A 24,497-nucleotide genomic window follows, 5' to 3' on the forward strand; every position below is an offset into this window, starting at 1 on the left:
AGAATGCTATGGCTTCTCAAGACCCTCCGATGATACGTTCCATGTGCCAACGCCAATCATGAAGGGACTTGGATGCGCGCATTCTCACCGCCTTGTGCGGGCACTGGACCTGGTGAACCCATCTGCCAAGGTGTGTTCAAGTTGCAGGCTATGTTAGTTCTGCGTGTGTATGCTCTCTTACCAGGGATGATGCTCAGGCACTCGCACATCGCCTTTTCCCGTTGTTGCCATGATGAAGAGGTGTACATCGCCGAATAAAAGTGTCCGTCCTTGTCTTCAAGCCAGCCAACGACTCTCGAATGCAGAGTGTCTCCAGCGCGCCCTTCTACATTCTCTCCTACATGCGCTCTACCGTCTTCCTCATTGTTCTTCTCGTCGTCCCGACATGCATGGGAGGTCCCATCGCAGCTGTATCCGAGGAGCAATGGAAGCTCCTCAACTCTTCAGTTCACGGTCGCTTACACGCTGCGGTGCCCTTTGCGCGCCCGTGCTTTGCCCAAACTGCGGATACTGTGTTTGGAGAAGCCGATCAAGAGCAATGTGTCGCGGTACAGGCTACGTACACCGATCCAGGCAAGTCTCACTCATGTCCGAGTCAAGACACAAACAGCTCAATGACCGAACTACAGGCACGCGGGCTGGGATTATGGGATCATTTATGAACGTGCGGATGTCCGGAAGCTACGATTTGTGTCACTTGAAGCTGAATATCCGGTTTAGACGGAGTGGGAGACTTGTCAAGCCACTTCGCAGCAGTGTCTCCTTGATTTCCTTGATCCACGCGACACGAATGCATTCAATGCGCCTCAAATCTGCGCGCAGGGCAGTATACCTTCTTATTTCGTGAGTATCCACGTTTCACTTCGTTCAGCTACTTACTTCGCTTTGTAGGTCGATGTCAGAGATCCCGCAGATGTCCAAGCGTCATTCGCGTTCTCCCGGAAGACTGGAGTCCGCATCGTCGTCAAAAATACCGGGGTGAGTCTTCTAAACCACCATGCCGCTCTCTTCATTGATATCAGACTGCTAGCATGACTATGCGGGACGCAGTAGTGGCGCGAATGCGCTAGCCCTTTGGGTATGTACCGTGATATTCGGCCCTTGGGCAGGTCATTATCAGCTCGTCTGACTTGTCTCTTCAGATGCATAACCTTCAAGAGGCAAGTGAATGGGCCGGAGGATAGTGATCACGTTCTGATACTGTTGACCCAGATCTCTTATACTCCAGCCTTCATACCGGCCGGGTGCAGTAAGTCTTCGGCCGTGCCTGGCGTCACCATGGGCGTACGTTTTTCTGGGATGAAATGGGTCCATCCTGTAGCTGACTATACATCATGAATAGGCTGGAGTAAGCCAAGGGCAACTGTACGACTTCGCGGAGGCACACAATATCACCCTTCCTGGTGGAGCAGAACGCAGCGTAGCCGCGGTAGGAGGATATCTCCAAGGTGGCGGGCACAGGTATAGAACCCATCTTACTCAACTTCTCACCGAGACTGACGTTTTCATAGTGCATTAGCGAACGTATTTGGACTTGCCGTTGACCGCGCGGTACGTGCTTGAGTCCGCCGGCCTCGATTGTGAAGTTTACCAACCTCATACAATGCACCAGCTGGAGGCGAAGATAGTCACTCCGGATGGACGGTACCTCACCGCGAGTGCTTGCCAGAATGCAGACTTGTTCTTCGCCATCCGTGGCGGAGGAGGGGGGACCTTCGGCGTCCTCATGGAGGCGACCATGCGGGCTCTTCCTCAAATGTCCTTTCCGGCGTATGTCCAGATGGCTCTCGGATGAACAGTGCTCGAGCTCACTATCATCTTTTGCAGTGTATTCGTGGGATTAAATGCGACAGAGAAGATAGAAAAGGAATGGATGGAGTTCATTGTTGCGCACTCTCTTCAATGGGCCGAAACAGGTGCGGCGAGTCGGGTGTTCGCTCTTGAGTAATACACTGAATGCTGGCCATGTTACCAGGATGGGGCGGGTATATCACAGTGCGTGATGGTCTGGAGATTCCAGGCTGGCTGTAGAGACTGAGCTCGATCCTCTTTCAGCCAAAGACAGGGATGATTTTCGCCAACCCCTTGCTGAACATGTCTCAGGCCGAGCAGGAGATGGCTTCTCTCAAGCAATTCGTTACTACGACCCTTGGGGCGACATTCAGCCTCACCCTCCAGCCTTCGTTCCTAACATTCTTCAACAACTTCTTGCTTACAACCGGGGTGGTGAGTGATTTCCCGCTCTCTCTTCTATGCGGAGGTCCGACAACCTCGACAGCCGGTTGGACTCCCATTCCTCACTACGTCCCGTTTAATACCCGCGGACAACTTCCGTTCATCTAAGAAACAGGCCGAGCTCGTCGACACAGTTATCGAGGTACTTGACGACTCTCCATTGCCGCTTATCTTCGTCGTCGGGACGTACCACTTCAAGGATCGCGGGGGGACTAGTGTCAATCCCATATGGCGGAAGTCGTTGTGGCATGTACGTATCACCGGCTTCATCCACATGCGTTAGGCTAACAGCATAGATTCGTAGGTTACGTCGTCCACGTTCTGGAACTTCAACACAACAACTACCGAGAAGAAGGCGCTCTACTCAAACTTCACCTCACAAATGAACCTCTTACGAGAGATCACCCCTGGCTCCGGCACATACTTTGTTCGTCCCTTGCCTTTGGCTCGATGTATGCAATGGATACTCACGAAGCCTACAGAACGAAGCGGATGTGCACGAGCCGGATTCCACGGGTGAGTGAGCTTCCATTTCTTGCGTTATGCCGCCCAACGTGAATCATCCGCAGCATCATTCTGGGGCGACAACTATGACCGTCTGGTCGAGATCAAGCGGAAGTAGTGAGCCTTCTATGCTTCGCTATCCATACGCTCTCGTACTTACTGCGGCGTCCTTTGTAAAGCGACCCTGACCATCTGTTGGACTGCTGGCAGTGCGGTACGGTTCTCTGTCCGTTTGCATCTGCATTGGGTGATGATCTGACATGAAACTCGCAGTTGACTCAAAGGGACCTGATTCGGAGCACTTCTCGTGTTACCTGTAGAACGCCGTGGGTCTGATTTTGCTTCTGTATCGAGAAGTTATCGTGTACATGTAATAAATAGCAACTGTTAGCCCAAATCATCGGTCACACCGGAGCTCTCAGATAGCCGTGAGGACAAGGCGGTGTTCTAGACGCAACGATACCTTAGGTGTCATCGCCGATTTGGCATGCACCGACAAACTACGATCCGGTCGGCTGCTTCGAGGGCCGGAAGTCTCCCGCCATTTTAACTCTTCTCCGCATCCCATCAAGAAGAACTTCCAGCGCTGTTTGCCAGGCGCGTCACTGCAGCTTCGTGGCGTGACTTCTAGTTCTCTCATGCCATCTCGTAGAACCCATGTGATCTGGAAGCCATGCCTCTAGTACATGTGCCACTCTGCAACGGGTCTCACTGGCGTGTGTATCATCGGCGGTGCACTGCAGGGAATCATGATGGCTGAATTCATCCCGTTGAATGAGGGTCCTAATGCAGATATGCCGCACAAGCTCATTTCTTCTCCACGCCCGAGCTCCTGGCCAACATTCGGTATAACGCACCCAAGTCAACCCTATCAGGTAGCTTCTGCGCCCAGGCACACTGAGGAGCAACAATAGCCCGTGCCCATGAGTCCGGCGCGACCGCAACTGGCAGAAGCAGGGTATCGATGTGCTTCCATTCGCCTTCGGATTGATGAAGCGCGGGCAGAAGTCCCCAGACGCTTACGGTGCCGGGAAACGCTCCGGAGGGACGTCTATGTATCTGCCTCAATTGAGAGCCTCATTAGCACACAGAACACCGGCAGACGCTCCGACGCTGCATACCCGTGACGTCTTCCCACCATCATGCCTGCTCTGTGGAAGATACCCATGATACTCTCAGTGTGCATGGCGGCGAGCATCACATACACACCCCCAACCCCACCACCCGACATCAGGGAGAAGTCGAAGTTCGGCACTGCGGACTTCATCACTCGCCTGACCGCGTCTTCATGGGGTCCTCTCATCGGGAACGTGAGTGCGGAGGCCGCTGCAGCATCTCACAACGTTCTTAGCTGATTGGCTACTTCGTCAGGTCGTCCCATGGACTCTCGGCGGGCTCGAGGTGGTGGGAATACGCACCGGTTCTCCCAACCTCGCGGTCACACCGCTCTTTGTTCTTGGTTGGGCCATGGTGGTCTTCGGGGCCCTTCTGAGGCGCACCTGCTACCGCTACCTCGAGGCGCAGTTCACGTTCGAACTAGCGCTCAAGCGAGGCCACAAGCTCATCACCTCCGGCCCATACCGCGTTGTCCGGCACCCTTCGTATACCGGCTTCGCATGCGTTTCGCTCGGAATGATCATCACTCAAGCCTGTCCTGGTTCATGGCTCGCCGAGACAGGTCTCATGGGGCGGACGACAAGGATCGTAGTGATGGCCATATGGGTGACGTACGTAGCCGTCATTAACGGCCTTGTACTCTCTAGGGTAGGGACGGAGGACGAGGTCTTGCGGAGGCAATTCAGTGCGGAGTGGGTAGAGTGGGCGAAGATGACTCCGTATACGCTTATTCCTGGTGTCATTTGATTCGAACTACACACATTCAACATCACTGTATGTCTCAAGAACGCGGGTTAGTTGCATGTCTCTCGCGAGGCGTGATCGTGCACTTGAATGGTGGAGGTTGGCTTGGAATCTATGAGTCGCGCGGCGCAAAGGGCCTAGACGAAGACGTGGACGTACCAGATCCCGCCCATGCCCGGGGCGTATGGAACATCAGGCAGGAGAGGCTCTCCGTTCTCGCTAACCTCGGGCGAGATCGAGACAGACGCAAGCGTGCTTGCGATGATGATGAACAGAACACTGTCAGCAAAGTGCACTCCGGGACAGCTCCTGTAATGCGCAGAATCAGTGCTGTCCAGAGAAACGGAAACACAACAAGCTATGAGATGAACTGACCGCCTTCCGAAGCCGAAAGTAAGTCGTCTGGGATCGGGAGCATCGCGGACGCTGTAGTTCCCGTCGGCATCGAGGAACCGTGTGGGCTTGAACTCATCAGGGTCAGGGTACCAATTCTTATCATGGGTGAGGGCTCTGAAGTCGGGAGTACAACCATGTCAGTCCTCCATATGAACACTCAGTAAAGAGGTCCTCACAGGGTATTTACGGTGACCAACGTGCCCTTTGGTATGACATATCCTCGGAAGTTGTCGTCCTGACGTAAGGCTCGCCACGCTTTGGAGGGGTCACGTTAGACGACGGACATCCTACGGGTTGCAGAGGGACTCACCAAAAGGGATAGGCGGACGCCAGCGCATGAGTTCGGAGACGATGCAATCTATGTAAGGTAGTATCTTACGGTCGGAGAAGGTCGGCATCCGCTCGTTCCCAATGGCGGCATCAAGCTCAGCTTGAGCGCGAGCTTGCACTTCTGGATAAAGGACCATGGCGATGAAGAATGTCATCAGGAGAGCGACTGTCTGCACGGAGTATCAGCACCATACAAACTTGCGGACAAGACTAATAGCTACCGTCTCAAATCCGGCTGTGCGCAGTAGCTCATGAGTATTGATTTACGCCCTTCAGATAGGGACGACGGCGGCTTACCTCCCCAGCCGGAGCCTGCGGCGTACTTGATGCTCATTTCCTCTTCCGGGCTTAGATCTTTTCTTGTCAGTAAGTTCGACAGAAAAGATGGTTGTGCAGCGCCGTTGGTCTTCCGTAGACATAAGTGGGTATAAGTAACAGATATGCACGAGGACTTACAATCTGTCGTTTGGCCACGAGATACGGCTCATTCATGTACCTGTGTATGCGACGTCTGTTCTGTGCAGCGTCGCTCTGGAACACGGCGCCAGGGACCCACGCCGGAATGTAGCGCACTAGGTGTAGCGTCAGTACTGAGGGCATCGTGATCACATATGCGGACTCACGGAACGGCAGCGAATCCACTAGGTAGCGGCTCGGGGCCGCCATCGCATTGAACTGGTGGAGAACCTCCAACGAGTTTTGTTTGAAAGAGCCATAGTCGTCAAAGACTTCCTCGTGACCGTAGAAGAGTAGAGTAGATATTGACATCGTCGTCCTGCAGAATACTCAGTATACTGTTAGTTAGTCCTCGCGGCGGCGACATACTCCCGGATGTGCTGCAGGAAATCTCCCGGTCGTTCTTGCAACAACGCACAGAATTCGTGTGCGCGTTGTTCTTGAAGGGCGGAATGTCCGGACACATTCGCCCTACTGAACTCGGCATGCAAGAACTTCTTCGCCATCCTAAGGGAGTCGTCGTAACGCTCGCGGAACGTTGTCACGACGTCAAAACCCGATCTGGAGAATATGTCAGTTTTGTGCTGCGAAGTGACCTATCATATACTTAACAGCTTCGCCATTGTACGTGAAGGTCTATCAGAGTAAATTGAGCTCCGCTTCTCGAGAAGTTCGGTTGCGGCCTCGAGAGAGTTCAGGAGGAGCATAGAACGGCTGAAGACACGGAGGTAGACAATCTCTCCTGTGCAACCACGACACGACATCAGCTGTAAATGGGAGCCCATCAGTCGAGAAACAATGACAGTACCGAACTGCGCGTTCCAGTGGGTGAATTTGAGTCGCGCATTCCTTGCATTCAACGCAAGGGCATTGCCTAGTACGGGCAATCCGGATGGTCCTGGAGGGCGCGGATTTTTCTTGCGCGATTGAAGGATGTAAAAAGCAGAGGCAATGACGAGGAGGGCAAAGATGAAGACGGTCAGTGACATGGCACAATACCAGCCAGAATCCGAAGGTTTCGATTGCAAGTGGAAATATGGGGAACAGATGAGCGTAAGCTACCGCGTTCGGGGCACATGGTCCAATTGATCTCAGCATGCTCCCATGGCCATCATGTTCTTGATCGAGCAGTATTTGCACAAGCTCGTACATGCTTGCAGAAGCGTCCGCCCAGAAAGACACGGATCGGAGTGAGGCTGCCAGCGCGCCGGGACTTGTAGGAGTCGGAACAGTCACTGAGTTCTAGCGCAGAACACGGAGATTCTTGGGCGGTCTCAGACTTCAGATGTTCTTTCAGAATCCCGGGGGGAAGGGGGGCGGTAGTCAATCTTCAGGAAGCACAGTTCAGGTTCAGTATCATCGAGGATGCCACGACGACGAGCTACGACAAGGTTCTTACACAGCCGGGACGCCCAGGAGCGTCATGAGTCCAGGGCGCTTATGCAACGCAACGCACAGTCTGGACTCCGGACACCGGTGCCGCACCTGCTCCTCCTCCACTCTCCAGAACACGGGATCGTCCTATGCGTCCAATAGCTTTCCCTACCGGTATCGGGAAAAAGAACCGCAAGAGTCTAAGTGAGACCCAAACTCGAGCGCGACGGTCGTGAGTCTCGGGTTTTGCTGTCGGATGTTTGATTTGGTGTAGTAAACACTCGACATAAGTCCAACCCTGCGACAGCACCTGCTTAGTTTGGCTGCAGAGAGAACAGGACAGTATCCGACGAAGCGGTAGGTATTGATATTCTGGAAAATCGATCCTGTGAACTTGATCTCTCCAGTTTCCTATCCAAGTTCCCGTGTGTATGCACCCCATACTGTGCGGAGACAGAGTTGATGTTACCCAGGCTAGTATGACCGCGCACAGCGCGCTTCTGCCAGTGCGAAAGCGGCGGATTCTGTGCCATGTACTTCTGCTATAAAAGTAGGGCAGCTCTCCCAAAAGATCCAAAACCGGCAGCTCCAAGATGGTCTACAACAACAAGTTTCGCTATCCTGCAGAGCCTCCTACTTGGTGGGATTCATTCCAGTGCCTGTTTTTCTTGTGGCTCTGGCTCACTTTGGAATAGGACATTCAAGGAGGTGAAGGATCGGATACCCGCTAGGTTGTTTGAACGGCATACGTTCAAGTCCATCGTCTACGCCGCTCGCAGCCTCGTCCTATCCGCAGTGTTCTTCTACCTAGCACTTCGCATTGATCCCCTCTTCAAGAACGCATCAGTCCGGTACCATCTGGGCTTTGCAACTGCAGAGACCCTGAGGTACTCGTGCTGGCTCCTGTAGTGAGTTCAGTCTACCAGTGAGGCATGTTTCGTGAATTGACATGCACAGTTGGTGGTTCCAGGGACTGGCGTTCACAGGCTCGTGGGTTATGGGCCATGAGGTTGGCTTCATATATGATTGGTCTCGCTTTGCGATACTGATGATTCCAAAGTGCGGACATGGGGCGTTCTCGGCCAACAAGCTCATCTGCGACGGTATCGGATGGGTGAGTTATTCCTCGGTGCAGTTTGCGCAGAGCTGACCACCGTCAGTATAGGTCCTGCATAGTCTCCTCCTTACACCGTACTTCAGCTGGTGTGTATCGCACCATCGCCACCACACCAACCATGCCTCCATGGAAAAGGATGAGGCATACGTCCCGAAGACGCGCACCGACCTGGGCATTCCCGCAGATGCGTCCGATAGCGCGATCAAGGAGATGCTGGAGGATACACCAATCTACACCCTATTCATGCTCGTCCGCCAGCAGATCTTCGCCTTCGATGCTTACCTCTGTTAGTATTCTCTCAACCCGACGTCGCGTCAGTACTGAATGGTGTTCCAAACAGTTTACAATGTCTCGGGCCAGATGAGATACCCCAAGTGGACCAACCACTTCACTCGTACGTCGTAAGTACGGTAGTCCCACTAAACTCGACTGACGAGCACTTGCAGCAAATTCCGTGATATTCAGTGATTTCCACTTCTGGCGTGTCATGGCGTCGAACTTTGGCGTTCTCGCGGCCTTGTCTCTCATATGGTACTCGTCCATGGTCTACGGCTTCATGAACGTCGTGAAGTACTACGGTATCCCCTGGATGCAAGTCAATCACTGGATCGTCATGATCACCTACCTCCACCACACGGATCCTATCCTCCCTCATTTCCGCTCCGGGACGTGGAACTACCAGCGCGGTGCGACGGCCACCATAGACCGCGACTTCCTCGGGTGGCAGGGGCGGTTCTTCCTTTACGACGGTGAGTCAGCCGTGTTTGCTGGCGCGAGCGTCGATGCATACTGACCATTCCCTGCATCAGTCGCTCACTATCACGTCGTCCACCACTTCTTCCCGCGCATGCCATGGTACCACGGAGAGGAGGCAACCAAGTACCTGCGTGAAGCCATCGGCCCGTACTACCTGCGCACGTCCAAGCCCGTCTTCCAGACGCTCTGGGACAACTACAATTTCTGCCAGTTCGTGGATGACGAAGGTATGCCATTCTTCCATCTATCAGATGCCTGATCAACGAACCACCTCGTCTATAGGTGACGTTGTGTACTATCGCAACAAGGAGGGCAAGACAATCCATGAGTACGATCGTGACGCCGGTCGAGTTGACTGATCATCCCACAACGATCCCACTTCACACTACGTCCATTCTTCCTCCCAACTCCGCTGTTACAATGCATGGTCTTCCCCAGATCCTTTATTCATTGCCGCATGCACTACCCCCCCCCGCTCTCAAGGCTGTCACTCGATTTGATGTAGATCTTGTCTCCGTGTGTGGCCGCGCCGCTCGCGCAACACTTTCCCGTCTAGAAGACGATTCTCATGTGCTGCTTCTCGCCTGTCGTAGTGCTTCAAAAAACATACTGATTATCTGATGGCTAAATCCTCCGAATAGCATGCTCTGTTGCCCCCTGACCATGAGCTTCCGGAACCTCTTAGGTTGCCGTGACCCTATCACCGCCCCGCACTCCGGTTCAGCCTGAGAACTCCCTATTTGGTGACGAAGAGAACGCCTTTCAGCTCACAGGTGACAGTATCAGTAACATCTCTGCACCGCCCATCGCAGAAGGCTGCGGCTCTCACCCTGTCAGCGACCACTTCGCTTCCGCGTCCTGAAAAACCTATATAGTTGTATCCTGGGTACCAGCGTACATCCACTACTGACACAGTAGCTACTGATCTGAGATGTCAACTCGTCCTCTCTTGATCATCGCAGGTATCGGGAATGCAACAGGTACCGTATGGGCTCTCGCTCTACCCAGACACGGTCAGATGCTGATGAAGTTGCTCTCGATTCTGACAGGTACCGGAGCAGCTACAGCGTGAGTCGAGCCCGCGCAGTTTAGTGCTTCTACTCAGCCCTGAGTGCATACTGGCTGGTTCTAGTCGCGCCTTTGCGAAGACGGGCTATCGTGTTGCTCTGATAGCCCGGAATGCTGACCACCTGAACAACCTCGTTGAGCAGATCTCGGGCGCCGGAGGTGAAGTGAGTTTGGCACACACGCTGTATCCACGACGTACTGCGGTTGCTGAACGTGGTGCTTCTGCGCAGGCCGCCGCATTCCCCATCCCGGAGTACACGTACACAGCAACTACCGACGTCGTTGACAAGATCCTGACGCATGCTTGGCCTACCGGGGGAAGCTCAGAGCTGCGTGTCGCACTGTGGAACGTCGGAGTGAACGTCTTCGGTACGTTCCTGAACGTCACCGAGAAGGACATACAGTCCTCGCTCGAGGTTCACGTCACCGCCGGCTTCGCGTTCTCCCGTCGGGTGATACTCGCCTTCAAGGAGAACGCACTCGACAGTGCGGGAAGCAGGGGTACGCTGCTGTTCACAGGGGCGACTGCGAGCATCCGGGGGAACGTGTTCACAAGTGCGTTCGCTGCCGGGAAGCATGGCATTCGTGCCCTCAGCCAGAGTCTCGCCAAGGAATTCGGGAAGGAGAACATACATGTGCGTGTGTGACTGTTCGGAACGACTGCAGTAAGACACTGAACTGACGTCGCTCCGACCGTGAGCCCACAGGTCGCGCATGTACGTCCGAGTCGGATCTTGCCTTACGTTTGGGATGCCTTCTAACTCCACCCCGTTGACTTAGACCATCATCGACGGAAGTGAGCGAGCTTCCAGTGTCCGATATCGACGCGCGAGCTGACGGAGAGCGGGGTTTCGTAGGCATTCTCACAGACCTGTCACTCTCCAGGCGCGGCGACGCCGCAGAAGCTTGGAAGGCGAACCCGGACCTCAGGTTGGACGCGGAGAGCATCGCTAAGGTTTGCTCCGAGACCTGCTGCCGGTACGTATGCACACTGACCACCTGTCCCGCCCGGAATAGAGCTACTTGTACCTTGTGCAGCAAGATCGGTCGGCCTGGACATGGGAATTAGATCGTGAGTGCAAGCTGAGGTCACACTCTGATCAAGTCTGACCACCCACTTCCCTCGGCAGTGCGCCCGGCTCATGAGAAGTGGTGAACGGAACGAAAGATGTCGAAACAACATAGTAGTAGCGGCTTGTACGATTCACATGATAGAATAACGGCGATCCGACAGCATTGTGGCGTCGACTTTGCATGTTAGCCGAAGCTTCAAGTTGTCGGGATCTGAAGCAGGAAGATTGGAGGAAAAAGATGCTGGTTGCAGATGTAAAAGGAGGTCTGCGGTGTCAGGGGTCACGCTTACCGCTCACCGGCCGCTTTGTCTGAACATTTTACGTTCCTTCTCACCTGCCAGTGAGTTCTGAGTAGTACTACTGAGTCGCTGATCCGACCGGACTTCGATTATAGTTATGTCCCGTCCTGCTGAATGGATCACTTAGTCTCATCTGTGCCTTGCCAGGGAATCGAAGCCCACATGGGCGCGGTTCTCTCATTCTTACCAGTACTTAGTAGATCCGGGGTTTACTGCGGCACCGTGCAAAGACGCTCTCATGCGGTCAAAGGTTGGAACTTCTTCTAGTGACGCTGATCCGGGATGCTGTCATCCCGCATCCTCATGCGTTCCCGCGAAACAGCTCAAGGTTCAAGGGTGTTGATGTCGAACGTCGAACGTTGAGCTGATGCAGCGAAACGATCACACATCCATATGCATGTCCTTGATTTTCCGGACAATCGTGTGCCCTGCCATCCAGCAGGCACAATCGGTTTAGATTTACCTCAGCGCGACCATTGTTTGCCTACACCATCCATTGTTCATCGAAATCCTCAGATATGCATTGTGCCCCGATGGAAGACAGAATCAAGAACCCAAAGACATGTACGACGATAACCGCTCAGTCAGTATCCCAGCGTTCGGCCTCCGCTTCGGCCCTATCCGCCTCCAAGACGATCAGCTCTTCCACCGTCTTGCTCCTAGTCTTGAACGCACACGGGAAGGGCACGGGCCTTGTAATCAGTCCACTCACGAAGGCGTCGTCGGGCGGGATGACCGGCTGTCCGTCCGCGCCAGTCGCAGCGACAATGTCGAAGGCCCATAGGAGACGGGAGATGACGATGAAGACCGACTGGTTCGCGATGTAGAGACCCGGGCATATCCTGCGACCGAAGCCGAACTGGATAGTCATGTTCTCGAGCTTGGGGTGTGTCGTCTCGAGGAATCGCTCGGGGCGGAAGGCTTCCGGTTCAGAGAAGAGCTCGGGATCCTGCATGATCGCGCTGAGGAGAGGTTAGCGCGTCAGGATGCGTGAGACAGAAAATAGGAGATCAAGTACATACTTGATGTTCGCATAGACTGTAGCACCTTTAGGGAGGAAGTAGCCGTCGTATGTGTCGTCTTGGATGAGCTCGTGCGGGAAGCCTGTGCGAGCGACCGGTCTCCATCTGGGCCACGGTCCATGAGACACACCTTTCCTCAAGTTGAGTGCGAAACCGGCATACCTTGCAACTTCCTTAATGACTGCGTTGACGTACGGCAGTGATTCCATATCCTCAAACTCGGGCATGCGGGAGGTGCCAACGACGCGGTCAATCTCAGCCTGCGCCTTCTTCATGACCTCGGGATAGTGTATCATCGCAACTATGAGCGGGTGTATCAGTCGTGTAGGTACAGCTGCGTGAATAAACAATCAGGGGGACATACGAAGGAATATCTCAATGGTGATCACCGTCTGCAAGGGATGTTAGTCATCTGCCCAGCCTCGACGATGGAAAACAGCACTCACCGTCCCGACGCCCGCGTCCCAAGGTCCAGCGAGCGTGTAAGCCATTTCGAGGTCGCTCATGCCAAACTCCTGCTGCCGCTCGAGACCTAGGGTGGCCATGCTAGGTTGCGCCGTACCGTTAGCCATTCGCTTGCGAACGTCGTTCATGAGACCCATGTAGAACTCGAGATCCTTCTCTCGAGTCCTCTCCACCTCGTGCCGGAACCACTGTAGGCGGTGCTGCACATCCTGTGAGCGGGAATCTAGACAAGGAATTCCGCCGACCACATACCGGGAGCCAAAGGAGGATCGGCCACTATGACGCACGTAGTGAGTATCAAAACTACTCGTGGAACAGCAGCATGACTCACAGACTCGACTAGGTACTTTCCCGGAACTCTGAGAATGTCGTCAGTACCCAAGTGGTGCAGACAAGAATATAAAGATGCAGCACGCACTGTAGCCTAGCGTTTGGAGAGGAGGAAGGGCAGCCCTGTGTGAGTACATTCTTAGATCAATACAAGGAAATACTCACTTTCCGAAGTCTGAAATCGTGTCAGTGCTGTGCTTTGTACACCAAGAGGAAGCAGCACTCACTGACGCCAGCTTTCATGCTCCGCAGTACTATGTCGTCTTGAAGAGTCCGCACACGTCGACCGTATGCCAGCCTGAAGATTACAGACATCTGGAACCTGATGCGCGCGACCGTGTCAGAGGTTTCACCACTGTAGGGCAAGACTAGCGGGGCGTACACGGAGAGATGGCCCCGATATTCCATTGGATCTTTGAGGTCGAGTAGCTTCCGCAGTAATAGCTTGCTCTCCAGAGATTGCAGAGGTCGATATTGCGCGACAGCGGTGCTATTGAGGCTCGCTTGCATCAGCTGTTGGCAGTCCATTCAGCCCCTATGTAACCGTCAAAGGAGTTGAACACCTACTGCGCGCCATCTCTTGTATCGCGGTCCGTACGGCATTGTAATGGCTCGTACTCCCCACGACAGTATTTCTCCACTGCAATCGCACATGTCAGTACGTTCATGCATCAGACGAGTGGGTACATACGCCATAATGCTACGAGGGCGACCAGAGTAGATGTCGGAACGCTTGTCAAGTAGGTCCCACGCAGCTTGCGCCGAGCCGAGTACTTGTGCAAGCAAGTGGTTGAGCGGACCAGCACAAGTACAACGACTTGAACTCACCAATCACCGGCGTTCTCCCCAGATAGAGGGAAATCACAGGACCTACGGGAGTCCATATGAGTCGAACTCACTGATAGTAAGAGCACGGTGACTGTGTGGCGCACCATATTTCTTGTTCCACTCAGTGAATGTCTTCCACGGGTGCTCCGGAGATACTTCGCCTCTGTTGTCCCCAAGAAACGTTCTCGGGGGGCCAGGGGGCAGGCCGCTGGGCCGCTTGTACCACCATATGAGCAGGGTGACCAGGGCCAAGCTGGTGGCTAGGATGGCTTCGAGAGACATGGCAATGTTGTCTGAGGAAGGACGAGGAGGCAGAAAGAGACGTTCGATAGGGGGAAGAGTAACAGGAGCGATGGGTGGCGCCTACGGAAGCGGGGCGACTTCGAGTGCACGCGGAATCCTTCCTGCTGCCAGCGTACAGGAAGAAGTTACTCGGAGCGCCCGACCTGAGACTAGCACCTGGAGTCACCTCGGGGAGAAGTCACATTCGCTATAATTGGATGGAACAGGTCAGAGGTATCCAGACAATATGCCGAGGTACACCATAAAGTCGTTCCCGCACGTCGCACAGGTCCTGTCTGGCATCCTCATCTCACTACTTACGTGAATTCCAAGCTCCAGATCGGCCCATTCCGCCAATAAGAGATCATGGATATCGGCACCTGTGGGAGAAGTTGAGAAGCCTGCGGATGAGCGGCGGTATGAGCGCTGTTTCGTAGTAGATTTGGGTCCACTGCGCTGTACAGGAGTATCATCAGAGATCACAGAACCCCAGGGCAGCATGCTTCAGTCGAGTCCCGAAGCGACATCGTTGCGCAGTGGACGCGGGTTTTTGCTAGCAAAGCCTGGGGCGCCGGGGCGTCCTCCTGCAGGGTGCCAGGGGTCCGACGGCGCTTCTCCCAAAGGTGAACTACAGCCTCTCCGACGTCCTCCACCCAGTCTTGGAAGCGCATGCCATGCCATCGTCCATGTCCGGCCCGCTTCACTCATTCGACAATGATACGTGTGACACGTCACCTTGGGAAAATGCTTCCCGCATAGTTGTCGAAGCAGAGTAAGCTCGAGTAAGTACGACAACCCGCGCCCTCAGCCTTGCTGAGTTATCGTCATTCGCAGGTCTCGAGTACGTCCACGGCAGAAGACATCCAGGGCATTCCCATGGCCCATGATACGAGATGCAATCCTAAGATATGGGATATATTATCGTGCCTGGTCCCACCCCTCATCTGCCCTCATGACATCCGGGCGTTCGGGTTCAGAACATCTCCCCACGTTCCATTTAAGAAGACGGTGCGCCTGAGGCAACATTAGACCTCCCGAACCTCTTACGATGGCCTCCGCGCTGAATCTGAACTCTACCACGGGGGCGTACTTGATTGGCGTATTCTTTGAGATCTGGTCAGTACGCCCGTCTGCGTAACTCGGAGGTGAAGGGTACTGATCATTTCCTTCCAGGCTGTTTGGCTTCACATCGCTGCAAGCCTGGTGAGACCTTTGTGGCTGGCGCTCAGAAGGCCGCTGAGATGTTCCACAGGTATTACGTCCAGCACTATCCGTCCGACCCGTTCAGGCTGAAGGGCTTGGTACGTCCTCCGTGTCTCTGGATGTCTGAGGACCCATCTAATGGTGCGCGGGTACAGGTCGCTCTCATTTGGTTTGCGCTTCGTCTTCCTATGTGGTAACTCCGCAGCGTGACCTCCGAGTCCCATATAGGTGCCTCGAGTGCCTTCACGCGGCATTCTCCTGTCACGCGGCGTATTATTGGCTCGTCCTCAACTACTTAAACCCCGAAGCCCTCAACGTATCCGTATGGTGAGTGCTGTTGATGCAGATCGCAACTGGTTAGCTCACAACTCTTCACAGGAGTGCCGATGTAAGCCCCAACATGTACCCTCACCCCTGTAATGATCTGACTTTGTCCCAAATGACAGTCGGCTCTGATCATTGCCGTACGTTCGGGTCATGAAAGTGCAAATCATGAGCTCTGACGCGTTCTCGCAGGGTGTCCTCGTGTTCGTTACCCATTGCTTCTTCTGCTACCGAGTCTGGGCTGGTGCGTCACCCGCTATTTCCCAGTATGTATCGCGTCCAACGTACATACGCCTCCAGTGAGCGGTAGGACGTATATCATGCCAGGCATCATTGTAAGCAAATCGCATTCGCCATATGCCACGATTACTTACGGCTCTTTCGTTCATAGTTCTTCCTTGCACTGGCCTCGTTCGGTACGTGCTTCTTCGGCGGTTCAGCATGGGCCAGAGAATACTCACATGGTGCGCTGTGCTAGGGCTCGACTGGGGTAGGTCTTCTCCCACATCAGAACCCGATAAATTGACTTGAACTGCGTATTAGCTGTCTTTGTGCTCAGGTCAGTTCGTCAGCGACTTGTAATGAGACTAGTTTATCCTGAATTTGTCGACAGTGTCAGGGAGAAGACGTTCTCTGGCTTCGGTCACGCCATCCAGGTACGCCACTTACGAAACTGGGAATCAGCCACCCGTTCTCAATGATATCGCAGGTTACCTCTTCTGCAGGGCTCGCATTCAAGGTTGCCACGGACACCACCATTGCAGGCTCTCTTGGTTTCTTCCTTCACAGGAGCAAGTCCGGCATTCAATCGTGAGTGTCACGCCATGTATACAAGCTGAGACATCTTCTGAAGAGGCGGCGAAAGGACCGACCACTTGGTGAACAAGCTCACGTTCTACGCAATCAACATAGGATGTCTGACTAGGCCAGTTTCATCGGAGTTGTCGCTTGATCTCGCGTTTAGGCATTTCTGACAAGGACGCCTTCTAGCATCATCGACATTCTCGTTCTCGCCTGGGTATGTCTACTTGATCTCACTCGATCGCCTTTACCCCCTGACTCCCTGACGATGACCTTACCCACCACAGTCCGAGGCCACGTCGAACCTCATTTTCCTGGCCTTGTACACCGTCGTTGGAAATCGTGCGTCACCACGCATTCAAAGATCTGCATCATGACTGACACTCCCGCAGTGTACTCGAACTCCCTGCTTGCGACGTAAGCCCCACTACCCGTCCTCGCGATCACCTAGTTGACTCTCGCTACCGCACGATATCTCTGCAGCCTCAACATCCGCCAGTACGCTCGCTCGCAGGTCCTAGCCGAGGACGGTACCAGCCTCCAACTCGCTTCCATGAAGTTTTCCGATGGCGTGCGCACCACCATGCCCGGGGTACGTCGCTCCTCGCTCCTCGATCTTCTCTCGCGCGTAGCTCACCAGCGGTCGTCGCAGAGCGTTACGGTCTTCCAGTCCGAGAGTCGCGGCACGATTCCGGATTTGCCAGGTGGCCCTGTGGTGAGTTCATCCAGACAGCCGCTACCGCGACAAGTCGCGATCGCGGGCTGCGAGGTCGTGCATGCTGACGAGGGCGAGCAGTTCCGGAAGGGAAGCTTCACGAAGACGAAGGAGATCTCCACCGATACCGAGACTGTTACCGCGTAAAGTTGCTTGTGGGGTACGGCGGGAACGGGCGGGAACGGTCGGGACGAGGGCTCGGATCGCTGGTCTCACTACTTATCGTCTACGTTCCGTATACAGGTTGTTTGATGATGTCTCACTGCTGCTGCTCTACATGGAAGCTCAACAGTTCTCGACCGTCAAGATGCATTCTGAGTCCATATGGATACTGTGACTTCACATGGCCATCGCAGAATAACATGCTTCAGGCAGAGCCAGAATCTGAACGAGAGAGTGCCCGGAGGAGTCACGCACATCTAGCAGTGAGCAGGGTGCTGTCGAGAGTTGAGACGGACTTGTATATCACGTGAAATCGGCGCGAGTGCGCGAGAACTTCTTGTTGATATATATATTGATGATGTCTTGCGCATACTTGCGCCGCTCGGACTCGTACTGTCCTGATGGAGGTCAGGAGGACGCGCGGATAGAGCGAAGAAATCACTTGCAGCCTTTGCGCGAGCTTCTACGCCAAAGAGGATGATGTTAGGTTGAAAGGACGTTCCGGACGAGCACAGGACCAACTATATCATGCTTGCATTCATGCCCTGACCTAGAGCCTTTGAATGAGACCTAAAAGGCGGGAAGAGTGTCGCCTTCGCACCCCGGGGTGACCTTGCACGAGCCATTCAAGTGGGACTCGGAGTGCAATTGCGCACTCTGCCTAGTTACGAACACTACTTCAGCTTTCTCGGAGAGCTGCGCACACAAGAACGAGATGTGAGGTGACTTGTGACATAGATTGCACTATAGAAGGAGCTACATAATCATAAAAGGATGCGAGCATAGCCGTAGTCTGAGTCGTCGACCATGACTAGAGGGGACGCGAGGATTCTCACTTCCTCATGCGCTTGGACTCGCGTGAGAGTTCGACATCCTCGGAACCTGCATCGGAAGTCTCATCGTCATCCAGTGGCCGTTTATCCCCAGTCTTGTAACCAACGTCGTCGTCGTCGTCGTCGTCGGATGCAGAGAGGTCAGATGAGGCCGACATGCTGCTCTCGGCGTAATACACGCGGAACCCCGGTTCCTGATGTGCCGTGGCCACAAACTGGTTCTTCTGCTTGGCGGGCAGCTTCTTCCCCTGGACGGACGACAGCACTTGGTAGAGAAAGCGATGGTCCGATAAGAAGCCTGGCAAGTTGCAATGCTTCACTATGGCGTCGGATGCTGCGGTTGTTGTCGCCTCGGCCCCAGTGGATCGCGATGATTGCGAAGTGTCGCCTCGGTCGGTGGAGGTTGACTTGGTCGTATTGCACAAAGGGGTTGGTATTGGTATTCTTCTTCGAGGCCTAAAGTCGACGGGAGCATCTGCACACTGCTGCGGAATATGCACCTCAACCGCGTACAAGTCAGGGTCGCGGACCCCGTACAAGTCCTGCATCCTTCCTTTGTCGACGTGCAGATAGGACTCATAACAGCCATTGTGTAGGTCGGTGATAATGTTCTGGAGCGCGTCGTTGGCCCAGACTGTGAAAGGAGGCCTCGGACACTTGAATAAAGCTAGCTTTGCGCCCCCGCCGACCTTGATCCCCCGCACGCGCGCGCAACTCTCGTACCAGTACTCGACTGTTGAACACAGCCCGTAATCATGGATGGGGTAGTACTTGAGGACGAGGAAGTTGAATACATGGACGAACGACTCAAGATCATCACATAGACGATACGGCTTCTTGGGGAACATCGCGACCAAAGCAGACCGCGATCCCCAAGTGCCCTGGAACAAGAGCATGGGTTAGCATCCTGAAAACAGCAACCAGGAAAAAACAACATACAGCGCGATTAGGCCGTGTGGGGCCAGACTCGAGCTCACACGCGAGTCGACAAAGATCCCAATCAATGAGGATGCCCTTGAAGGTGTAAGGGTCGATCAGGATGTTCCCAGTGTTGATGTCGCAATGCAAAATTCTGGCTTTTTCCCATGCTTGGCAATGAGCTGTCGTAGCAATAACATCAGCATATAGTCAATCATGCATAATCACGAGGTGACTCACTTAAGACAGCGTCTGCAAAGACAAGCGCAAGCTGCTTGAAGTTCATGAAGCTCTCCAGCGGTAATCCGATCTCGACATTCGCAATTCGATAGTGAAAGAGAGGTACCGGAAGCGCACCATCGGGATGACACAGGATATCTTGAATTTGCGACGTCTGAGCTCGCATACCACCGACATCCCCGCCGCAAATCAGAGTAGGAATGCCTTCCACGCCGCAACGAGCCATACGCTCGTAGATCATATGCTCTGGTCGCGTGCGGTTCGGAACATAAGGCCTCCAGTAGTCTTTGAGGAAGCAGAGACGTTCGCCGTCGATGTCGTACGCGATGTAACCTCTCGTGCTGCGGCCAATGAGCGAGTTGCCGATGAGGAATGATCGCGGAGTCGGCGCGACCGGCGGCTGTGACGGAGGCGAAGCAGGTGCAGCAGAGGATGGATCAGCCGGAGAAGGCGGCGGGAAGGGATCGTCAGGAAATCCCTCATCTGGAGGGGCACCCATCGGGATAATGTCGACCTTGTAGATTGGCTGCCCCTCACGAATCGCTTGCTTGACGAAGGACCGGATCTTCTCGTGTACCCCTGAGTCATCGGCCATTCTCTTGAACGCTGCAGCGTCTTCATCAGACACACGCTCGACGGTTGGGTCGTAGCCGAGCTGTGCTTCCGACATATGCGCCACTTTCCAGAGAAAGTCGTGGAGGGGAGAATCGGGCGTCGTCCAATTGAACTCCTCGGAAATGACTGCTCCACCCCGATCGAAGAAGCAGATACGTGCCATGTAGTCCCAGACGTAGATGGCGTAGGAGAACCTGCGGTGCTGATTGTCGAAGACCTCTGACATGTGATCGATGAACTGTACATAGCCTTGCTCATTCTGGAGAGTAACCGGGACGAACGACTTCGGTTCGGAGGAGGCTTTAGAGGCATTTGGGGACGACGAAGAATGCTTGCTGTGTGTAGTGGGAGGCACCTTAGAAAAGTGGAAGGCAGCGTGGTCGCGATTGTGCTTGACTTCAATCGGGATCGCAACCCAATGCCAGGAGATGTGAGATGGTGGAGCTCCATCTGCGTCCCCGTCCTCGCGTGCATTATTCTGCGCGGCCTTGCCTGTGTCCTCATCGGAGTCCTCGTCCGTACTATCACCCGCGTCCTCACCGCCCTTCCCGGTAGGTTTTGCGTCCGTCGTGGTAGCCTTCACCGCCGCAGGGGTGTTCAAGTAGATACCCACGTCCAATGTATCGGCGCGTTTCCTGTGCCTGCGGCCGTCCGTAAGACGTACGCATACTTTCTCAACGGATGCAGCCGTGAAAACGGAGTCGATGGTCGTTGTCTGAAATAAGTGAGTGCTCTTGCCGCGCTACATGACAATCGTCCACGTACTAGGAGGGAGTAGACATGATTCTTGTATTTTGCACGGCTGAAGTCTGCCCTTTTGAATAACTTGCGCTGTTCCGCCGTAGGTAACGACCCAGGGACCTTTGACAAGACTGCTTCCACTGGCGTCTCAAAGAAGCGGGGACTCATATTGCCTTCAATGTCGATCAGACACGGGTTGCGTGATGAGGAGGATGTGACTTCGAGAGCGTTGGGTGGTTGGGGGTGTGAAGGCTCGGTAATTGTCTCGCCGAAGGTGGTGAAGGTAACTGGAAAACAGAGGGACAAAAGAGAGAGAATTGAGCGATTCAACAGTAGTGAAGCTCCGTAAACCTTTCTGCTCGCGCTCGGGGTGCTGATTATGAGAGAATTCTCATCAGCCATTGCGAGGGTGAGAGCGAAAGGGGGATGGGGAGTGGCTATCGCAGGGGCCCTGGCGACCGTTCGGAAAAGCTACTTACTTGTGCACAGAAAGAATGGTTCGTGAGTGTGTTGTGGGAGGGGACTATGAGCCACGTCGACGGGTCTTTGGTCTTTGGTAGAGCGGTATCTAGCGCCCCCTGCTACGCGTAGCGGACTCGAACAGGGATCCCATATCCGGCTCTTTGGGCATCGCCACCCTCTTAGCGCCGTTCTTCCTCTTTCTTCCGGTCACGTGGCCTGCGATCACGTATGGAGAATAACTCGGCGTGCTCTACCAAAAGATAAGATTCTAGATGTATACTGTACATTTCACAGGATGCTGCGTCTCCGGATACTCTATGTATACAAGCAAACATTGTCTCGTTTGCCAAGATCGTAACAGCGACCAAGCTCAAGCTCAAGCTCAACCGCTGTTTTCTACCATGAACGAACCGAAGTACGCTGAGATATCTTCGACACGTTCGTAGGGAGCCACCATCCCAACGTAGCCGTCCGGACGAACGATGACGATCGCGCCCGCCTCGGGACTGATACCATAGGCCGCAAAACCTCCGCCGCCCTCACGAGCGTGGAGGAGAACCCTGTGAAGAGCACACCCCTCAGCCCGGGTTTATAGAGGAAGCAAGTCAGCAAAGCACTCACTTGGACCAGTGTGGCCTGAGCATCTGTGGCACGTCTGTGGAAGAGATCAGGCTTCGGGACGACAGGATTCTAATTTCTGTAGACGATGCACTGACCGATGAAGTCGACCTCGTCCTTGCTCGCAGCGCAGATGCACTTGTGGTACATAGTCGCCCTGTCCATACTTATGCAAGAAGCTGCCAGGAGCGTCGGTCTTATCTGCGAGCGCGCGCACGCGAGCCAGAGTCGCCGCAACCGCGACGTTCCCAGCAAACACGAGCACCTTGAAGCGCGTGTCGGAGGGCATCGCGTCATGAATGTTCACTGCGCGGATGTCGGCGGCCTGGACAAAGGCGTGTGGGATCATGCGCTCGCCTATGACGAGCTTCGCAGCACATGACTGGTGTTTCTCGATGGCTCGTAGCGCACGCCGACGCCGCTGGAGAAACCGCTGAAGGTTTGGAACGCACTGTCCACGAGTGCGAGGTCATAAAGGGTTTAGGCGTCGGGTACGTGAGAGGTTACGTACCCTACGAACTCCTCGTGGGAGATCCCGTCCTGGTTCTCCTCCGTGCGCGGCTTCCCGGTGAATAACTTTGACCACTTGCGATCGAAGTCAATCAGGTCGCGCGCGAACTTCAGCCTCTCGGACTCGTACTAGAGTGTTGCAGGGTCAATTCACGACCAGTCCAGAAGAGCCGGCTGACACTCACGGTTTTCAACAAGGAAAGATCTGCCCAGCCCCGGAGGACGTATGCCAACTTCCACGCTAAGGCACTGATGAGCCGTAGAGTCGCAAAGACGTCCGCGGAGTTTACGTACCTATGTTGTGGCTATCGTTCATGCTCGCATTCATCCCTTGGCCTAGACGCATGATTAGCGACAGTTACGGGAGTCATGTTACTAAAAGCACACACCGGCTTTGGGCGAGTGAGTGTGGCAGGCATCCCCCGCGATGAAGATCCGATCCTCAACGGAGAACTTCTGCGCGACACGCTGTCCGACTGACAATACAGAATACAAGTCAGCGGACACTCCACGAGACCCACAAGGACCGACAGGGGCGCACTGATATAGATGGTCCACCATTCGGGCTCGCCCAGCATCTTGAGGTGGTACGGCTGGAAGATCTTCGCCGCCGTCTCCATGAGCCTGCCAGGGTTTGCACGGGCTTTGTTCACCCTGCCGGTCTTGGGGTCGACGAAGTCGGGGTCCTCCGAGAGTTGGATGTAGTAGCGCATCATGTCGCCTTCGCGCGGGATGTTCATGAGCGTGCCATGGTTCGAGTGGATGAACGTCCAGTTGCGGCTATCCGGGAAGTTTGTCTCGGGATACACGTCGAGCACACCCCATATCGAGTCTAGGGAGTATGGGGTAATCACAATCAGCCGTTGACGTGGAGGATCTGTCATGCATTGACGCACCCGTGTTGTCGCCTTCCAATTTGATTCCCAAGACATTCCGGACCCAGGAGTGAGCGCCTGACAATATGTCATGGGTCAGGGTGTTCATGAACTGAATGAGTGTAGGGTGACTTACCATCGGCGCCGAGAACGAACTTTGCATGCACGATCTCAATGTCGTCCTCCTCGAGGTCGAGACGCTTCAACGTGACCTGGGATTCTGTTGCTACGATGTCCCTCTGCCCAACAGAAAACAAGAGCTGCTCACCTTGACAGGATTCGCCTTCGGGTCCTTGAGCTCGGACTCGTCTTTAGAAAGCACGATTGCTGTGGGGATGGTCGAGCGCTGCACGTGCAGGCCCTTGGCATCCATCGAGCCGTGGAACAGGGCTTCAATACCTCCTTGGTGCCTCGTGATCTATAAAAAGTCAGTCACGTTCAAGAGAAGAGGGTCCGGACCGACCAATTGAGGATACCGAGCTGTCTCGGAAAAAATTGAAGGCGTGCGCTGAGTTCTCTGCGGGGATGCGTGAGACAAGAAGAGCATGCTTCTGTAGATGCGACTTACAATGATACCGCCATTGGGACCTGGGTTCCAGAAGGACTGAGGATTGCATCAGTGGCGCCGCAGCAAGGGACAATGCGAAGAAGAAAACTCACGGCTCGCGGAAAATGCGCACCGATGCGGATGAGAGGCTCCGCCAGGCCATAGCTCTAAGAGAGAGTGAGCCACACATCGCACCCGACACGTCCAGGCAATCTCACCTGCAATACTTCGATCGTACGAGGCTGTATCCCATCTGCCTGCCCCGCCGCGACACCAACAGCTCTATAAATCGGGTTACTACAGCCGTTGGAAGAGGAAGAAGGCAAAGATACGACCAACCTCTTGTCTATGATACGGACGTCTACGCCTGCATGCGCGAGAGCATTCGCGCACATCAGACCCGCCGGCCCAGCACCGATGATCAGGACATCGACTTTGCTCTCTATCTGGGGGTTGAGGGTCGTCATGCTAGTGGTCGTGGTAGTATGTAGTCCTAGAGTGGAGCGGAGAAGAGTGAGGAAGGGGTGATGGTCACGGG

At 54.4% G+C, this 24,497-nt stretch overlaps 8 protein-coding genes across 8 annotated transcripts; 5 read left to right on the plus strand and 3 right to left on the minus strand.

Moving 5' to 3' along the window:
• Positions 1-214: 214 nt before the first annotated feature.
• On the plus strand, positions 215-3,165 carry L226DRAFT_114445 (FAD-binding domain-containing protein). Its single transcript, XM_067672157.1, has 19 exons — positions 215-573; positions 630-664; positions 721-843; positions 892-978; positions 1,031-1,078; positions 1,143-1,160; positions 1,213-1,284; positions 1,343-1,461; positions 1,512-1,551; positions 1,613-1,770; positions 1,828-1,916; positions 1,976-1,995; positions 2,056-2,226; positions 2,279-2,485; positions 2,540-2,662; positions 2,718-2,751; positions 2,805-2,856; positions 2,919-2,953; positions 3,013-3,165. The coding sequence occupies exons 1-19, from the start codon at positions 300-302 to the stop codon at positions 3,057-3,059; spliced, it is 1,752 nt and encodes a 583-aa protein (XP_067533777.1). The 5' UTR covers positions 215-299; the 3' UTR covers positions 3,060-3,165.
• Positions 3,166-3,874: 709 nt separating this feature from the next.
• Positions 3,875-4,665, plus strand: L226DRAFT_553880 (uncharacterized protein). The gene is made up of 2 exons (XM_067682955.1): positions 3,875-4,049; positions 4,111-4,665. Exons 1-2 carry the CDS (start codon positions 3,882-3,884, stop codon positions 4,600-4,602), a joined length of 660 nt encoding a protein of 219 aa, XP_067533778.1. The 5' UTR covers positions 3,875-3,881; the 3' UTR covers positions 4,603-4,665.
• Positions 4,406-7,131, minus strand: L226DRAFT_536705 (cytochrome P450). The gene is made up of 12 exons (XM_067681170.1): positions 6,590-7,131; positions 6,394-6,523; positions 6,151-6,342; positions 5,949-6,100; positions 5,782-5,897; positions 5,623-5,731; positions 5,547-5,560; positions 5,306-5,495; positions 5,172-5,250; positions 4,975-5,109; positions 4,759-4,908; positions 4,406-4,703 (listed from the first exon to the last, which is right to left on the minus strand). Exons 1-12 carry the CDS (start codon positions 6,768-6,770, stop codon positions 4,637-4,639), a joined length of 1,515 nt encoding a protein of 504 aa, XP_067533779.1. The 5' UTR covers positions 6,771-7,131; the 3' UTR covers positions 4,406-4,636.
• Positions 7,132-7,293: 162 nt separating this feature from the next.
• On the plus strand, positions 7,294-9,502 carry L226DRAFT_561528 (linoleoyl phosphatidylcholine delta-12 acetylenase). Its single transcript, XM_067683441.1, has 9 exons — positions 7,294-7,795; positions 7,851-8,063; positions 8,113-8,164; positions 8,216-8,269; positions 8,321-8,558; positions 8,613-8,666; positions 8,719-9,021; positions 9,082-9,255; positions 9,311-9,502. The coding sequence occupies exons 1-9, from the start codon at positions 7,749-7,751 to the stop codon at positions 9,385-9,387; spliced, it is 1,212 nt and encodes a 403-aa protein (XP_067533780.1). The 5' UTR covers positions 7,294-7,748; the 3' UTR covers positions 9,388-9,502.
• Positions 9,503-9,708: 206 nt separating this feature from the next.
• L226DRAFT_561529 (NAD-P-binding protein) lies at positions 9,709-11,472 on the plus strand. Its single transcript, XM_067683442.1, has 9 exons — positions 9,709-10,008; positions 10,078-10,096; positions 10,161-10,260; positions 10,327-10,731; positions 10,804-10,812; positions 10,877-10,892; positions 10,954-11,051; positions 11,114-11,168; positions 11,227-11,472. The coding sequence occupies exons 1-9, from the start codon at positions 9,960-9,962 to the stop codon at positions 11,250-11,252; spliced, it is 777 nt and encodes a 258-aa protein (XP_067533781.1). The 5' UTR covers positions 9,709-9,959; the 3' UTR covers positions 11,253-11,472.
• Positions 11,473-11,996: 524 nt separating this feature from the next.
• Positions 11,997-14,666, minus strand: L226DRAFT_614431 (cytochrome P450). The gene is made up of 15 exons (XM_067686640.1): positions 14,218-14,666; positions 14,114-14,155; positions 13,977-14,058; positions 13,853-13,925; positions 13,668-13,798; positions 13,513-13,607; positions 13,451-13,460; positions 13,374-13,379; positions 13,287-13,314; positions 13,208-13,231; positions 12,937-13,155; positions 12,855-12,882; positions 12,653-12,791; positions 12,491-12,595; positions 11,997-12,430 (listed from the first exon to the last, which is right to left on the minus strand). The coding sequence occupies exons 1-15, from the start codon at positions 14,393-14,395 to the stop codon at positions 12,049-12,051; spliced, it is 1,542 nt and encodes a 513-aa protein (XP_067533782.1). The 5' UTR covers positions 14,396-14,666; the 3' UTR covers positions 11,997-12,048.
• Positions 14,667-15,433: 767 nt separating this feature from the next.
• L226DRAFT_614432 (uncharacterized protein) lies at positions 15,434-17,616 on the plus strand. Its single transcript, XM_067686641.1, has 21 exons — positions 15,434-15,511; positions 15,569-15,598; positions 15,648-15,696; positions 15,754-15,767; positions 15,827-15,925; positions 15,977-15,986; positions 16,045-16,062; positions 16,115-16,166; positions 16,223-16,257; positions 16,314-16,338; positions 16,401-16,412; positions 16,466-16,481; positions 16,536-16,578; positions 16,632-16,732; positions 16,788-16,847; positions 16,913-16,940; positions 17,011-17,065; positions 17,116-17,140; positions 17,207-17,315; positions 17,376-17,438; positions 17,520-17,616. The coding sequence occupies exons 1-21, from the start codon at positions 15,444-15,446 to the stop codon at positions 17,583-17,585; spliced, it is 978 nt and encodes a 325-aa protein (XP_067533783.1). The 5' UTR covers positions 15,434-15,443; the 3' UTR covers positions 17,586-17,616.
• Positions 17,617-18,432: 816 nt separating this feature from the next.
• L226DRAFT_572644 (uncharacterized protein) lies at positions 18,433-24,426 on the minus strand (the record flags this gene model as incomplete). The annotated part of the gene is made up of 22 exons (XM_067684708.1): positions 18,433-19,314; positions 19,373-19,533; positions 19,592-20,921; positions 20,972-21,234; positions 21,821-21,969; positions 22,031-22,064; positions 22,126-22,165; positions 22,245-22,352; positions 22,406-22,478; positions 22,539-22,666; positions 22,723-22,778; positions 22,832-22,873; positions 22,927-23,013; positions 23,079-23,369; positions 23,434-23,490; positions 23,549-23,624; positions 23,681-23,830; positions 23,876-23,929; positions 23,981-24,016; positions 24,073-24,126; positions 24,178-24,241; positions 24,299-24,426. The coding sequence occupies 22 exons, from the start codon at positions 24,424-24,426 to the stop codon at positions 18,433-18,435; spliced, it is 4,263 nt and encodes a 1,420-aa protein (XP_067533784.1).
• Positions 24,427-24,497: the final 71 nt, after the last annotated feature.

The sequence above is a fragment of the Lentinus tigrinus genome (assembly GCF_003813185.1).
Source record: "Lentinus tigrinus ALCF2SS1-7 unplaced genomic scaffold L226scaffold_19, whole genome shotgun sequence".
Taxonomy (NCBI): domain Eukaryota; kingdom Fungi; phylum Basidiomycota; class Agaricomycetes; order Polyporales; family Polyporaceae; genus Lentinus; species Lentinus tigrinus.